Raw genomic sequence first — 17,309 nt, 5'->3', positions numbered from 1 at the left:
GAAAGTCCATCGGACCTTTGATGCCGAAAAGTCCGCCGGTGTGTACACGGCATAACACTTCTGTTTTGTGTATACAAACATGTAATGTATGGGAAATTATTTATACTGTATAACGGACTGTGACCTGCTGTGTGTCTGAAAATCCTTCCCCAGGACAGATATTGTGAAGTATGGATCATTATCTCTTCTATATTTACATCTTCACATTATATTTTGTAGTTTACGCCACAACAGCCTCCAACCCTCATGAGTCCTCCTATGCCTGTTATCAAGATGACAAGCTAAACACATTTCTTGGTGATCTGTACAGCGTCAGCTGGATGGAGGATTCAGACATGGTGAGTTTTTTTTGTTCTGTACACTCATTAAAATGTCTCAATTTACACCACCAGCTCATCAAGTATCTGGAATAAGAACTGTATGAGCTGTCCAACGGCAGCCAATCAGCTTCAGTGTTTCTAAAGACCATCGGGCATAGATCATAAATTCAGAATATATAATAGAATGTAATCTAGATTGAAACAGAATAACTGCTTAAGTTTCTAATTGTTTATCAATCAAAGATACAAGACACCGTGCCTATGGGACCATAGTCAGCTTGGCTGACAAGCCTCCCCCAGCTCAGCTCAGCACAGTTTGACTGACAGTGGCTCCTAGCAGGAGGCTCCTAGGCTGTGCTTAGTGAATGTAACCACTCCCCCTGCACATGTAACCACTCCCCCTGCACATGTAACCACTCCCCCTGCACATGTACCTAGGGTTGCACCGATAACCCCTTTTTTAAGACCGAGTACAAGTACCGATACTTTTTATAATGTCATGTGACAGTGGCACTAATATGCAGCACTGATGGGGTGTGGACTGTGTCAGTAGTTTTTATTTTTTTTTTTTCTAATGCTTTTTATATAATTAATTAAAAAAAAAAAAAATTATATATATATATATATATATATATATATATATATATATATATATATATTTATTATTATTATTTTACAATGCCTTCTTCTTTTGGGGAAGTGTTGTTTGTTTGTTTGTGTTTTCAATTGTAAAAAAAAAAAAAAAAAAAAAAAGTGTAACTAAACCCAGTAATATGAAAACCGTTCATTTGCCCACAGCTTATAAACCTTTTTACATAAAAATATTCCTACTATATACTTATTTATTTATTCTATTTATTGCTGATCTGTATACCACAGTCACATGATAAACTGCAGAGTTTCTCCACTGCTGAGAGTTCAGGTAGGAGGAGATTTCCCCTGCAGCCTGTATACACACCCACATGTATGATGTCAATATCATGTGACCTGACTATCTCTGAGAACAAGTAACTGTTCTCTCCAGCAGAAAAGACACAACTGAGCATGTGCAGGTTGGCTATTGCCTGTGTGTTAGCTGGCCTTCCCAAACTAGACTTTGCAGGAGGGGAAGGATCTGTGCATACAGGATAAAACAGCCTTTTTACACAGTGCAGAGGATTAACCCCTTAAGATCCACAGTGAGTATAACAAGCATGCTATGCTGCATATACGGACTGATTTTACTGTTGTGGGTTTAAACAGACCCCTGACATGTCCCCTTTGAGGCCACTTTTGAGACAGGGACTGAGGACACAGATTCCCCAGTTCCTTTCTCAGCTGCACTGAAGATGAATGGACAGGAGACAGAGGCCCCTCCCCCGATGCTCAGTTACAAATGGACAGTCGTGATCACTGACTCTGTTCTTTGTATAAAGGAAGGAGCCGGTAAATTACATATTTACTGGCTGCTTCATCTGCTCTCCATCCTGACAGATCTGGGACAAGGGAGGGGGTGCCGGAGGCGGACATCGGTGAGCTGGAGGAGGACTCGGGGGACAGTCGGGGTTAATTGGTGCAGCGGTGGGGATCAGTTACAAGCATCGATCTCCCTGTATAGCTTTCAATGAAGCAGCTGATGGCCACGGGAGGGAGAGGAGGAGAAGTGGCTGTACAGGGAGATCGGTGCTTGTAACTGGTCCCCACCGCCACACCGATCACCCACAGCTGTCCTCCGGGTCCTCCCCTGGCTCCGGTGTCCTACCTCCTGCTGGGAGGTATAAGATTAGGCGTCGGATCATTTTCATGAGTACAAGTACTCGTGCAAATCCTTGGCATCAGCACTGATATGACACTAGTATTGGTATCGGTGCAACCCTATATATAACCATGCCCCCTGCACATGTTACCATTCCTCACACATATAACCACACCCCCAGGTCAGTTTGATTAACAGCAGCTCCCAGCAATATCCTTGCTGTCACAACAGCAGCTGTACTTGGTGATAGTATCCTCGACCCCTGCACATGTAACCACACCCCCTGCTTGGTTTGATTGACAGCAACTTCTCCCAGTAGGCGCGCTGTCATAACAGCAGCAGTTTTTAGTAATGTAACCACACCCCCTTCATGTGTAACCACGCCCCCAGCTCAGTATGATTGATAGTGGCATCGAGCGGGAGCCGTGCTGTGAGAACAGGTGCTACCCCTAGTTAATGTAACCACGCCCCCTGCACATTTGACCACACCTCCTGCTTAGTTTGGTTGGAAACTTCTCTCAGGAGGCTCGCTGTCATAAAGGCAGCAGTGTCCAGTACATGTAACCACACCCCCTTCACATGTAACCACACCCCCAGCTCAGTATGATTGACAGTGTCTTCGAGCCGTGCTGTCACAACAGGAGCTGCCCCTAGTTAATGTAACCACGCCCCCTGCACATGTGACCACGCCCGCTGCACATGGAAGGAATATTAGAAGGAATGCCCATTGCTGTCACCTGACCCCTAAACAAAAGTGTAATTTATAATAAATCGCCGCCATTTCTATGATTATTGCTTAGTGATGACGCGTTGCATTGTTTTCTATAGATATGATGAAGTGTTTTCTGTTCTATGACTTCATATAAGATATAATGTTTCTATTCTAGGAGGATCTGTCACAGGAGACATTACATAAACAGTTTTTATTGGTCAAGCAACGCACTAATATGAGTCATGTGATGCAGTACGGGAACCGGGTGAGTGATGGAGACATTCATTGTTGGGTGGAGCTCTACACACGTGTACATTGTAGTCGTCTACAGAAATCTCTTCTGGGATTTATCTTTAATATTTTACCAACAATGTTACTTTGTATACTTTGTGTGCACAAGGTTGCAGCAAATGCTATCCATATACTTCTTTATTAAAATGCTTAACTTACGCAGTCTTACCCGAAGGCCTCGATGCGCAAAAACAAAAGGAGATTGACATTAAAAAACCTTAAGAGAACCAACTGTAACGACACCCCAAGTATGAAAGGGTTTAAAGTCGTTTAGGACATTCCATACCCAAACACAAAGGCAGCTACCGAACACTTTAATCAGCCGAACAAGGAACCCATACAAAAAATTCTTCCCCAAGTACGAGACAAGGCTCTGTCTTGAGGTTCAAGCTGGAATGAAACTTTATTCAAACACATGCTATACAGATCCCACTTCAAAACGCTTCCCCCCACCCTTGGAAAACAGGGCGGGTTAAACTGTCCAATGACAATGGACACACAGGTCAGGTGTGTATAACTTCTCATCAGTAAACAGTCTTAACAGGGGGCTGCTGGAGGAATCCCCCTCCCTCTTTCCTCATAGCAAGACACTTAGACATCCCATAATAGTTGAGGCAGACAGCCACAACAGACAATAGAATACAGTCACACCCCAACCATCACAGCAAATAGTACACAACATAATGAGACAGCACACATTATGTATACATATATACAGCATTGAGTCTGACTAGCACAGATCATAGTGGGGTTCTCATCCACCTTGTGCCCCTATTGGTGACTCCCGTCATAATGGCATATCCAGGGTCCCCAGAGTCTGTGTTTCTTGGGGGACATGGACCTGAATCTAAAGTAACACCACCTCCAGGGTCCCCAGGCATACAGCTCAGAACGAGCACCATTCCTCCAAATGCCAGGGCCCATAATCAGTAGGCAAGAGGCTAGCATTCAGTCCCCTCCAAAAGCCTCTGTCCCGGCTAGGTCTGTCACATTTCTCCATTTTCGGCAGGAGACTAACACAGGAGGAGACTCCAGACGGGTTGACTCCGAAGTTATCAGTAGTTCCAGTCCTCTAATGCTGGTATCCACCCAGTACCCCGTATAAATTGTTCCAAACAGTCTTCACTCTGTGTTTCCTCCAAACACCACTCCCATTCACTCCCAAAGTCAGGGTCCCTGGACAGCCTCCAATACAACAATCCCAGGCCATCATAGTCAAAGCCTTCCGTGGGGCTGTCATCCGCTGACCACGGGCACTCTTGGGCTACATACCACCGGAGGGCTCTGTAGCTCTCGTCCAACCGCATCTCTGCCCGGATATTCCTGCTTAACTCAGCTGTCCACTCCTGCTTTGGCTGTTCCCACAATAACAGCATTCGTACTTCATACTGCGACCAGTACCTTACATGAATGGAGGGGAGAAATTTTCCCTGGTGTCACTGCTCGAGAGCTAGTGCTTTCTTCCAGAGTTCGCAGTGGATAGAATCAGACCATCCAGGGCCGATCCTACCCAGGGTGCGAAGGGTGCTTTGCACCCAGGCGCCTGCAGAGGTGGGGGCGCCGAAGAGCCAGACTTCTCCCCTCCCTCCTTCTCTCCTTGTGAGTGTCCGTCCAGAACTCCAGTGTGAGCGTAGGGCAGCCCGTCCAGCCTGGCAGTGCTCGGGGGAAGGGCGCTCCTCTTCCTGACATGAGGGTTCTAGTCAGTGGATGCTGATGTGCTGGAATAAATTCCTCACACTGGGATCCCACACTGTCTCTACCAACTCCAGTTGGAATGCCTCCCCCTCCCATCTCTATCTCGGGCTGCACGGAGAGAGAACTGAGGTGAGTCAGTGTGCTGTGTGTAGGAATGGCATCCCCTACACACCTTTAGATGTGCTCTGGGCTGCCCCTGCTAGGAGATGTTTTATGGAATGATAGATTACATAGGATACACAGACCCTGTCCCTTCCTGCACCTCAGTAGTTCATTTACAGATGTGATGTTTAATGAGATGTACTAAGAGCCCTTTCACACTGACAGTGCAGGGGCATCGGTGGTAATGCGCTGCTACTTTTAGTGGCGTTTTACCGTCACTTTAGAGGTACATTTAACCCCCACTAAAGGATTCAAAGGCGCAACTGCTGAGGCGCTTTGCCGGCGCTGCCCATTGATTTCAATGAGCAAGGGCGCTTTAGTAGTGGTGTATACACCGCTCCTAAAGCACCTCAAAGAAGCTACTTGCAGCAATTTTTTGGACGTCCTGCCAGTGCTCTGCTCCAGTGTGAAAGCATTCGGGCTCTCACAGTGGGATTGCAGATAAGGCTTTTTCCGGGTGCTATTTTTAACACTAAAGCACCTGAAAAACGCCTCCAGTGTGAAAGGGGTCTAATGGACCATCTCCTGTACTATGTCTGCAGTAAGGATGAGCTCCGGCGTGTTCGCAAGCTGCACGTGCCGAGCCCGCCAGGAACTGGGCACTGCACAGCGCTAATCACAAGCAGTGAGACATTTCCTAAGGTGCGGCTGCAGAGATCGAGAAATGTCTCACTGCTTGTGATTAGCGCAGCGCATTGCCGACTTCCTGGCGCGTGCAGCTTGCGAACACGCCGGAGCTCATCCTTAGTCTGCAGTCTCTGACCATCTCCGGTATTATGTCTGCAGTCTCTGATCATCTCCTGTACTATGTCTGCAGTCTCTGATCATCTCCTGTATTATGTCTGCAGTCTCTGACCATCTCCTGTACTATGTCTGCAGTCTCTAACCGTCTCCTATATAATGTCTGCAGTCTCTGACCATCTCCTGTACTATGTCTGCAGTCTCTGACCATCTCCTGTACTATGTCTGCAGTCTCTGACCATCTCCTGTACTATGTCTGCAGTCTCTGACCATCTCCTGTACTATGTCTGCAGTCTCTGACCATCTCCTGTACTATGTCTGCAGTCTCTAACGTCTCCTATATAATGTCTGCAGTCTCTGACCATCTCCTGTACTATGTCTGCAGTCTCTGACCATCTCCTGTATTATGTCTGCAGTCTCTGACCATCTCCTGTATTATGTCTGCAGTCTCTGACCATCTCCTGTATTATGTCTGCAGTCTCTGATCATCTCCTGTATTATGTCTGCAGTCTCTGATCATCTCCTGTACTATGTCTGCAGTCTCTGATCATCTCCTGTACTATGTCTGCAGTCTCTGACCATTTCCTGTACTATGTCTGCAGTCTCTGATCATCTCCTGTACTATGTCTGTAGTCTCTGATCATCTCCTGTACTATGTCTGCAGTCTCTGATCATCTCCTGTATGATGTCTGTAGCATTTTTGGGGGCTTTTTCTAACAGACTCTCTAACAGAAGCGCTATCTGTCTCCATCAGAGAGGCCCCCCTCCAGGTCCCAATAAAGTACTCTTGCTTCTCTTCCTGTAATTTGTTTATTGTACCTGTAAGGATCCCAGGGTAATGAAGACTTCGTGGTGGAGCTGCCATAGAAATATTTGTAAAGGGGAGGAGTTACTAAAATGACCACGCCCATGTGGGGGCGCCAGAAATATTTCTGCACCCAGGCGCCTGTGACCCTAGGATCAGCCCTGAGACCATCCCAGCAGGACCTGCTCTGATACTGGTCCTATGTGCTGTATCTGCATCTCTCGCAACTTCCTTCTGAATTCCTCTTCCATGGCGGCTGGTTCCTGTACCTCTCCTCTCCTTTCAGTTGGTGCTGCTGTGACTTTTGCTGCTGCAGCACCTCTTTGCTGTAGCCAATTTGCATCCACAGCCGCTATAACTAGGTCTATGATCTCCGCTGTAGGGTTAGGACCATAATGTGCCAGCCTTATGTTAACAGCCCGATCAAAACTTGCCTCTTCTTGTGTCCTGCTTGTTATGGTGGGCCTTTCAGTTATGTTGGGTCTTTCGGCTCTATCCATTTCGACTAGTTCTGCGATAGTGTCCCTCTTCTTACGGTTGTTGTTGGTTCTCCAGTAAGTCCTTGAGGGAAGAGCATTTTAGCCATTCATACTGTGCTTCCATTGGCCTGTGTCCTCTTTTAGCTGTCCTTCTGGGCTGTGGGAATCATCCCGCTGCTTGCCACCAGTTGTAACGACACCCAGAGAATGAAAGGAGTTAAAGTCGTTTGGGTATGGAATGTCCTAAACACAAAGGCAGCTACCGAACACTTCCATCAGCTGAACCAGGAACCCATGTAACTTCTCATCAGTAAACAGTCTTAACAGGGGGCTGCTGGAGGAATCCCCCTCCCTCTTTCCTCATAGCAAGACACAGCCATCCCATAATAGTTGAGGCAGACAGCCACAATAGACAATAGAATACAGTCACACCCCAAACATCACAGCAAATCGTACACAACATAATGAGACAGCACACATTATATATACAGCATTGAGTCTGACTAGCACAGATCATAGTGGGGTTCTCATTCATCTTGTGCCCCTATTAGTGATTCCCGTCACAATGCCATATCCAGGGTCCCCAGAGTCTGTGTGTCTTGGGGGACATGGACCTTAACCTAATATACCACCTCCAGGGTCCCCAGGCATACAGCTCACAACGAGCACCGTTCCCCCAAATGCCAGGGCCCATAATCGGTAGGCAAGAGGCTGGCATTCAGTCCCCTCCAAAAGCCTCTGTCCCGGCTAGGTCTGTCCCACCAACAAACCAGCATAGCAAGATACAAAATAAAAGCTAGGGCCTCTGTCCATTACACCCCAATTAAAAATTAGGTGACTCCAAAAGCTTGTACAAAAAGTACGGTTTTCAATTTCTTTCGAAATTTCAAAAATTCATTCTCAAGTCTCAGTTTCAGAGGCAAGGAGTTCCAAATTTCAGCTCCTCCGTACTTCACTCGTTCTCCCTTTGCATGTTTCCTTTTTAATTCTGGAATCTTTAGTATGGCCAAGTTCGTCGATCTCAAGGATCGGGTAGGCACATACTTGACAAATTTTTCCTTCAGATACTCTGGGCCATATCCATGCAATGCCTTATGGACAAGACATCCGGTTTTAAACAGAACCCGTTCTTTCACGGGCAGCCAGTGCAGGGCTTTAAGGGATGGAGTGATGTGGTCACGGCGACCAACACCTGTCAGTAACCTTGCTGTGGCATTCTGAATCAACTGGAGCTTGTAGATGGTACAAGCAGGCAAACCCAATACAGGGCATTACAGTAGTCCAATCGACTGCTGATAATGGCATTGACCATGGCGATCTTGTCAGAGTCTGCGATATAGCGAAAAGTCGACCTCAGGAGTCTCAGGTAGAAGTGACATGAACTCACCACCTGATTTACCTGAGGGTGCAGGTTATGCTTCCTCCTTAGTAATGCTGCACAGTGGTTGTGTTACAGATCCTCTAGCTTAATGCAAATGTTTCATTGTGCTGATTGGCTGAAAAACAATACGCTCTGTGTGACTTTTTTTTTTTTTTTATCTTAGCAATGATGTTGTATATATCCAGGCATTACTCAGATTTATCCCAATACCTCCCTTTTCCCATCTAGATCCGCTCCCGGCTTTATTTATTTTCTTCCCTTTCTCCTGTATCCGGATATCACATGTATTCCTCTCTGCAATGTCTTTGTTAGGCTTGTGAGATTCATACATGGGCAGCTTCTAGGCCCCCCGGTGCCCAACCTGCAGCCTGGGGGCCACATTCAGCCATTTGACACTTTTTGTGCAGCCCCCCCCCCAGCGTGGGCTCCTGCAGACATTAATCTGTATTTCCCTGTTATAGCCGTGATCTCTAACAGTCTTGTGTAATGTCTCCAGTCTATGACTCTCTTGAAGCATATCATTAGTCTCCAACAATGTGAATAGTCTCTGACCATCTCCTGTGGTAGGTCTGCAGTCTCTGACCATCTCCTGTAGTATGTCTGCAGTCTCTGACCATCTCCTGTATTATGTCTGCAGTCTCTGATCATCTCCTGTAGTATGTCTGCAGTCTCTGACCATCTCCTGTAGTATGTCTGCAGTCTCTGACCATCTCCTGTATTATGTCTGCAGTCTCTGATCATCTCCTGTAGTATGTCTGCAGTCTCTGACAATCTCTTGTATTATATGCGGCTCTTTGGTGATGTCGAGGGGCCACACTTGAGAAAGTTGACCACCACTGTTCTAGGCAGTTTAACATATGTGTGTGTGGAGAGGGATGGGGGACGGGTGGAGTTCGGTAGTCCAGCAGGAAGGGGCGACAATACCGCTTGGGAACTCGGAGGCGCTGTGTTGTCAACTCATGACATTTAAAGGGGGAATATGTCCATGTATTGCAGAGATGTATTGTGTGGTGTGTGTGTTTTTTTTTTTAACACTTTAAGTGGTCAGTCCTATCAGAAACTAAGGACACTTAATGGGGGGAGGTAAGCCTATATATCCAAAGAGACTTTGTTATTGATATTCTGTATCTTGTTGCTTTTTCCTTCTCAGACTATTTCTAAGATGAAGGTGCGTCAGTTCCAGGGTAGCGGTAAAAAAGTCACCCCTCCAATGACCCTGGAGCCCATACACAACCTGGACCTGACCCCCAGCCCAGAGGTGCCCATGGCCATCCTCAAGAGCAAGCTCCTAGCTACTAATGATGCTGCCGAGGCCCTGGATATACTGAGCAGGATTAAGGCGCTACAGGAGGTGAGAGGAGCCGGCTGCTGATACAAAACAATAAATATAAGATTTTATTTTCTATTTTATAGCTCAACTGCAAATATATAAAAAACTAAAAAATGAGTCCTGTTGTGCATTAATTAAAAAAAAAATTCTATTTTTTTTTAAACCAGCATTTTCTGCTAGAAAATTAGAACCTCCAAACATATTCTATTTTCTGAAATCAGAGACCCTAGGGAATAAAATGGTGGGTGTTGCAGTTTTTTTATGTTGCAGGATATTTGTGCAGCCGTTTATCAAACACGTATTTTCAGGAACAAATATGTTAAAATTAATTTTGGCACACACACACACACACACTATAATATCCATTTTTCTTTTTGGTAAAATATAAAATTGGGTTAAGATGTGTAAATACCCAAAATGTCAAGATTTTAAATTTTTCATAGGTGACGCTTTAAAAGCCTTAATAGGTTATCAGTGTAGATTATTTGTGAATAATGACCCTAGAATTATTGCTCCCGCTCATTCGCAGCAATACCTCACATGTCACGTGCCGGAACTATGTGTGTGTTTGTATTAGCGGGGTGATGGGAATGTTTTTTTTAATTTTTTTTATTATTATTAATAATTTTTTTTCCCATATAACTTTATTGCTATCACAAAGGAGCTAACTAACCAGTTCCCTATATGATGGCATTGACAGTGGACAGGTACTCTTTATGAAGACATCAGGGGTGTATTGGACCCCCATTGTCTCCCCTGCCCTCCGATGCAGCTAGTCAAGCACAGATTGTGCAACTGTAAAAGTGATTGGCGGGCTGTAAAAAATTATACCAAGCTCATGGCTGCAGCTATGAACTTGTTTTAACCACTTCAAGTCTGGAAAATACAGTTAGTATAAATACTTAAATCTTCTTATTGGCTTCATGCATTCCTCTGCTTGTGCCAGGCAGGTTGTACGGCATTGAACAGTGCTGTCAGTCTAACATTGGACACTTGCTGGGGGGGCAGAATGGTGGCGTCATCCATACGGTGGTGCCCCATCATTGTCCAATCAGGATGGCGGGTCTGTGACCAAGCTGTGTTGCTTATCAACAATAGAGAAGTGTGGTCACTGACCGAGGTACCTCCAAGCTCCTCTGATTTTCCACATCTGGTCCTTCTATCAAACCAATATATCATAGCCGGCCCTCACATCCATCCCTCTTTTGTCTTCCCTCCAGGCCAAAGCCTTGATCGAGGAATCTGTAAAGAAGATTGTTTCTTTGGTGACGGAATCCGATGAGATGACAGAAGAGATTTTCACCGATCGGCTGGATATTAACGATCGCTCCTGTTACCGTGAGGCCGTTGAGCATTTCAAGAAGCGGTGCTTCAACTGGCACAACCCCCTGGTAAGTCCCGGTCATTATCGTTATCACAGCCTCAATCTGCTGCTTCTCTTGGGGGTGTCACAGGGGGGATCAATTCACTAAAGAATATCTCATGAGATAATTGAATCAGGTGACACATTTTTTTTCCAATTATCTCACGAAATGCTGAAAATGTCAATTCACTTGTCACCTTGTGAGTTACTTCCTTCACAAACCAAAGACATGAGGAAAAGAACTCGTAAAACTGCGTTATCGTCAATTCACAAAGGAAAAAAATGAATAAATGGATGAGTTAAGTCCTGGTCCAGGCATGAGGTATTGAAGGAATGTAAAAAAAATAAAAGCCAGTTTGGGGGAGTCTCTGCCTCTTTGGATCAGTTTCTTAACAGTAATGCGTAGAAACCTAAATATTGAAAAACGCAAAATTATCGGGAATGATTTACTTAAAGCATAACTGAAGGCAGTTTTGGATAGGGTGGAGATGGATTAGAACCCCTGCTTTCTGTGTCCAAGTTAGGGAGAATAAAGTGATTGTAAAGTTTTGTTTCCCCCCCCATAAAAATAGCAAACCATGTTATACTTGTCTGTTGCAGTGGATTTGCACAGAGCAGCTCGGCTCCTCCTCTTCTCGGGTCCCTCATCTGTGATCCTGGCCCCTCCCTCCTGTTCAGTGCCCCCACAGCAAGCTGCTTGCCATGGGGCACCCGAGCCGAGTCACAGCTTCCTGTGTCCATTTAGACACGGATCCCTGACCCGGCCCCGCCCCCCCTCTCCCCTGATTGGCAATTGACAATTATACAGCAATCAATGCTAAAAAAAAGGCACTGGTTACTGTGTAAATATCACTGGCAGGGAAGGGGTTAACACGAGGGGGCGATCAAGGGGTTAACTGTGTTCCCTGACTGTGTGTTCTAACTGTGGGGGAGGGGACTGACTAGAGGGGATGACATGATCGTGGGATGATCGTGGTTCCTAGCTATTAGGGAACTCACGATCTGCCTCTCCTCAAAGAACAGAGATTTGTGTGTTTACACACACGTCCCTGTTCTGCCTCTCGAAACCCACGATCATCGCGACCGCCGGCCATGAGCATCGACACCCCCGCAATGCAGTGGGCACACGTGCCTGCTATCCCACTTAAAGGAGCCGATGTACAGCTATGATGGTTCGTGGGATCGTGCTGCCTGCGGCAGTATAATGACGGGGGCTGTGGTTAATAAAAAAAAAAAAGAAATAATATTTTTTTTTTACTTGACAGGTTACTTGAAAATTGACTTCATCTGCAGATTGAAGTTCATCCCTTTGATCTGTAGATGAAGAAACAGAAGGATACAAAAAGAATCAATGTTTCTTTTTATCTTTCTGTTTCCGTGGCTGAGCAATGTTGTTGATAAACGTTGCCCGGGACTTTGTTTACACTTCAGCTGTCAACAGGGGAATCCCACTGACAGCTGAATGAGGCAAAGGCTGTTAAGGACGCGGCAGCCCCGTTTCTTATCAGCCGATTTACGTTTTTATTTTCTACATTTCAGCTGTCAGTGGGGGAATCCCGCTGACAGCTGAAAGAACTGAGCCTGAAACTGTAGGTTTCAGGTATAGGAGCATTTGCACGAGTACTGATACCCATACAAATGCTTGGTATCGGCACTGATATTGGTATTGTGCAACCCTAGTATAGACATCTGATATCCAGGATAATGCTTTCATTGTGTAACAATTTTTTTTTCCTAAATGGTTCTGTGTTATCGGTGATATGAGACCTGACTGTGTATTTGTCATTGCAGTATGAGTTCTCCATGAGGCGGCTGTACACTCTGGTGAACCTCTGTGAATCCGGATTTCCACCAGAGAGGTAACCATCTCTGCCTTTCCTTGTAGTAATGTTAATTGTCGTCTATATATCTGCTCCGTCTCCTTCGCCCTGCGACTCTTCTGAAAAAGCAACAATGGCAGCCACTCTGTTTGAAATTGGCATAAAGAAAAGGTGCACATGGGCAGGACAATATACAGACCTGTACAAGGGGGTCCCCAGCACACTTTCTGTTACCTAGTAAGCTGATGTCTAAGTTCCTGGTGTGTTGCTGTCACCCCTCCTCCCTCCATGGACGCCCAACAACGCAGCTAGCAGGGAGACGGCTTTGACAGACGGCGCTTCTCTCCGCCTTACTTAACTAGTGATGGCGCCGATCTGCGATTTTTTTTTTTTTTTTTTTTTTTTTTTTTTTTTATTTTTTTTTTTTATCGGGACTGGGGACATTATGGCGGACACATCGGACACTTTTGACACATTTTTGGGACCATTGGCATTTATTCAGCGATCAGTGCTAAAAAAAAATGCACTGATTACTGTAAAAATGTCACTGGCAGGGAAGGGGTTAACACTAGGGGGCGATCAAAGCACTATGTAAACTGTTGGTGCTATATAAATCTTGTATAATAATAACTGTGTTCCCTCTCTGTGTTCTAACTGAAGGGGGGAGGGGACTGTGTAGGGGAGATGACAGATCGCTGTTCATACTTTGTAGGAACACACAATCTGTCTCTTCTCCCCTCACAGAACCGTAAACTGTGTGTTTACACACACAGATCCCAGTTCTCGGTGTGTAACCAGCGATCACGGGAGCCCAGCGGTGATCCCGACCGCTGGGCACTCGCATTGGCTCCGGGGGTGAGCAGCGGGCACCCCTAGTGGCCATGGGGCGAAGCAACATTACATAATGTTTCGCCCAGCCGTGCCATTCTGCTGCAGTAAAACTGCGCCGGCTGGTCGGCAAGTGGTTAAAGGATAAGTTCACCTTTGGGAACATGTTGCATGTTCCACCAGATTTTAGGATGGAATATGTAACCTGTTCCCAAAGCTGCAGCCGCCGCTCGCTGCTCCCCACCCCCCCTCCCCCCTGGCAGCAGTATGGGGAGAGGTTTCCCTTACTAGCTGTCACTTTTTGAAAATGGCCTGGTCATGTGGGGCTCCGCCCACACTGCCACGTCACAGCTCTGCGTGTGAATGAACTAGAAGCCCCGACATCCACATAGCGGCTGTCCGCTTGTAGTTCTCAATGAACTACCACGGTGCTGTTGAGCGCTCCGGGAGTTCATTGAGTCTTCATGTCAGGGAGTATCGGCTCACCCCCTATGGGATGTACGGACACACAGATACACTGACCATGTGCTGGAGAACTGCAAAGCATCAGGGGATCTGATGATCACTAGTGCAAGGCTTTACAGGCTTCTGCAAAAATAAATGAGAAAATACACATTTTTTTTACCTACAAAAAGATGGTTATTTATTCTTTTTTTTTTTTAGAAAGGGGAACTTATCCTTTAAGTGCACCACAGGGAGCAAGATGTCAGCTCTTAAGTAAAGCTCTTTAGGTTTGGAGATCAGGCTGGACTGACTTACTCATCTGAGGGTCTGTGAGTGGGTGATGGTGGAGGTGGGTTGGAAGACTTCTCTCCCAAGGATTTCAGCCCAACTTACCAGAAGGCAGGTGGTAAGCCTTTTTGTGGGCTGCTACCTCTGGGTATGGCCTCGGGGTCGTTTCTCCATATACTTGTAAAGGTAGGTAAAAGGAGTGCCCAATATCCAATGGGATGCAAACTGAAAGGTTTTACTTGTTTTATTGACAGTAGCTACAAGTGATCAAGCCAATGCTTTTCGGGGAACAGAGACCCTGTCAGAAACCATGAAATCAGGCCGAGACAGAAGTACAGTTAAATCACACTTGTTTAATAATAAAAGTAAAAAGAACAAACATAGTCAAAACATAGCCAAAGTTCAGTAACTGGAACGGATAGTCAGCCAAGCCAGAAGTCAGGGATCAATGTAGTGGAACAGCAAACAGGATCTGGAGCCAGAAGGGATGTCAGCAAAGCAAGTCTTATGCCGCGTATACACGGTCGGACTTTTCGGCTACAAAAGTCTGACAGCCCGTCCGACAGACTTTTGGCGGACTTGCGGCATGCTTTCTAACGAACGGACTTGCCTGCATACGATCACACAAAAGTCCGACGGATTCGTACGTGATGACGTACACCGGACTAAAATGAGGAAGTTGATAGCCAGTAGCCAATAGCTGCCCTAGCGTGGGTTTTTGTCCGTCGGACTAGCATCAGACGAGCGGATTTCTGGGTCCGGCGTAGTTACGACGTAAAGATTTGAAGCATGTTTCAAATCTAAAGTCTGTCAGATTTGCGGCTGAAAAAGTCCGCTGAAAGTCCGGGGAAGCCCACACACGATCGGATTGTCAGCCGGCTTTGGTCCGTTGGACTTTTGTAGACGAAAAGTCCGACCGTGTGTACGCAGCATTAAACAGGATCGCAGGAGAAAGTTTCTGTGATGTTGACCAAGGTGAAGGCAGAGATCCTCTGGACTGGACAGCTTAAGTAGGCAGGACTGACAAGCAGGATATGATCAACAGCTGAGTAACTGTGAAGAGATTTTACATAGTATTTAAAAAATAAAAACAGCAGAAGCGAAAGAAACCAAAACACTAAAAATGGATAAAAGGAGTTTATTTTTCTCTGATAGCCCTAAAGAAGGGGGAGGGGAGTTTCTGTTCCCACGAAACGCGTTGGCTTGATCACTTTTCGCTACTTTCAATAAATCGATTACAAATTCACCTTTCAGTTTGCATCTCATTAGATATCGGGCGCTCCTTTGTACCTATCCTTATAAACTCGCAATCAAGTTGACTTATAGTTACGTCTTTAGGTTGCACTATTGATGCTCTCATTGGGTAGAATAGAACTACATGACGCCGAGGTGCTTTGCAATTTCTACATATATTTGCTGAGAGGTCTGTTTGTAAAATGGCAACAGATATGACCGGTCTTTGCTCATTGGAACATTTGCTGTGTATATAACGGCCCTTTTTATCAGTTGTGGGTCCAGATTGATGAGCAGCTTCCATTTTTCCTGCCTTGCCCTGTTATATAATATTTAGTATTTTGGAGACCTGCTGACACTATTTTGTGTTTTTACAGCATCACCCGTGCTATGGATGACGTCTGCCAAGGTCTTAACTGACACGACTGGCAACATCGAGTGTTCCAGCAGAGGGCAGTAGAGGGGCACTGGTGCTGATTAATCCTCTCTACCACAGCCTGAAGCTTCTACCTCAATCCTGAACTACTCTGACCGTTTTTGCCTTCAACATCACAACTCTTTGGTACAAACCTCAACCTTCATTTACAAAGCCAAGTCCATCTAAGACTGTGTTGGCTGTTGGACCTGAAAAGCTTGAGCGAGGCCCTGATCTGTACATCCAAAACGAGGAGCATGTGTGTGACCTCCACACCCCTCTCAGTGCCCAAGAGGGTCAGGAACTCCCCCCTGGGAAGTCAAGGCCTGCCCCCTAGAGGCCACCAAACAACATAAATCACAAGACTTGAAGAGTGGTGACAATTCTTGAGATGCTGCTTGACCAAAGCGAAGGGTGGAAATTGACTCGGACTACCTCTGGCCAGTTTTAATGTCTGACTTGAGTTTGATCACATTTTTTATTTTAGGGAAATTACCACAAACTGAAAATGTAGCTTTTAACTTATTAGAATGCAGATTTTACATTTTGTATCACTAGAATGTGTTTGTTTTAATTGCAGAGAATGTTTTAGTGTTTTTTTTTTCTCAAAGACTGTGAATCTGTCACTCAGGTAACAAATTGTGGAAGTCAATATTCTTGTATAGCTATAGTACATACCACAGACTGCTGCCTTTATACTTGAAATGTGGTTCTTATTAAAGGGTAACTCCACTTTTGTGGGGAAAAAAAACACAAATAAAGAAAAAATGATACAGCATATACAATTGTAACGCACAATATATTGTAACTAAATGTTATTAAAAATGACCTTTCCTTTTCAATCTGCAGCCGCTGTAATTTTCTTAAAATGCTATATGGCTACAGTGCCTTGAAAAAGTATTCATACCCTCTTTTCCACATTTTGTAATGTTACAACAAAAAAAGTGTATGTATGTATTTTATGTGATAGAGCAACACAAAGTGGCACATAATTGTGAAGTGGAAGCAACACATACATACACTTATTTTTTTTTCAGGTCCGGAGAATTTCAGGTTTTTGACTACTGCCCACCTCTCCCACTTTCCACCCCTGAATCCCCCCCTGGTGTTTGTTTAAAACATACCCCCTATGCATTCCACTTTTCCTGCAGTCATCAAGCTCAACATTTCTCATTCTTTTTACAGTCACGGCGCATTTTAAGAATATGGAAAATCTTGAGGCATCCCCAGTCTACAATGTACAAAATGTAAATGAGTCTGGGATGAT

General features: G+C 45.3%; 1 protein-coding gene across 1 annotated transcript in view; it reads left to right on the top strand.

Moving 5' to 3' along the window:
* Positions 1-16,884, top strand: part of LOC141117637 (legumain-like) — a 35,471-nt gene extending 18,587 nt beyond the window's left edge. Inside the window, exons 9-14 of the mRNA XM_073610586.1 lie at positions 220-338; positions 2,943-3,032; positions 9,472-9,672; positions 10,872-11,042; positions 12,806-12,873; positions 16,005-16,884. Of these exons, the coding sequence (XP_073466687.1) occupies positions 220-338; positions 2,943-3,032; positions 9,472-9,672; positions 10,872-11,042; positions 12,806-12,873; positions 16,005-16,047 (692 nt within the window). The 3' untranslated portion in view covers positions 16,048-16,884. The remainder of the gene's footprint in view (positions 1-219; positions 339-2,942; positions 3,033-9,471; positions 9,673-10,871; positions 11,043-12,805; positions 12,874-16,004) is intronic.
* The last annotated feature ends 425 nt before the right edge of the window (positions 16,885-17,309 follow it).

Source organism: Aquarana catesbeiana, linkage group LG13, assembly GCF_042186555.1.
Source record: "Aquarana catesbeiana isolate 2022-GZ linkage group LG13, ASM4218655v1, whole genome shotgun sequence".
Taxonomy (NCBI): domain Eukaryota; kingdom Metazoa; phylum Chordata; class Amphibia; order Anura; family Ranidae; genus Aquarana; species Aquarana catesbeiana.
This window is presented reverse-complemented; position numbering and strand designations above follow the sequence as displayed.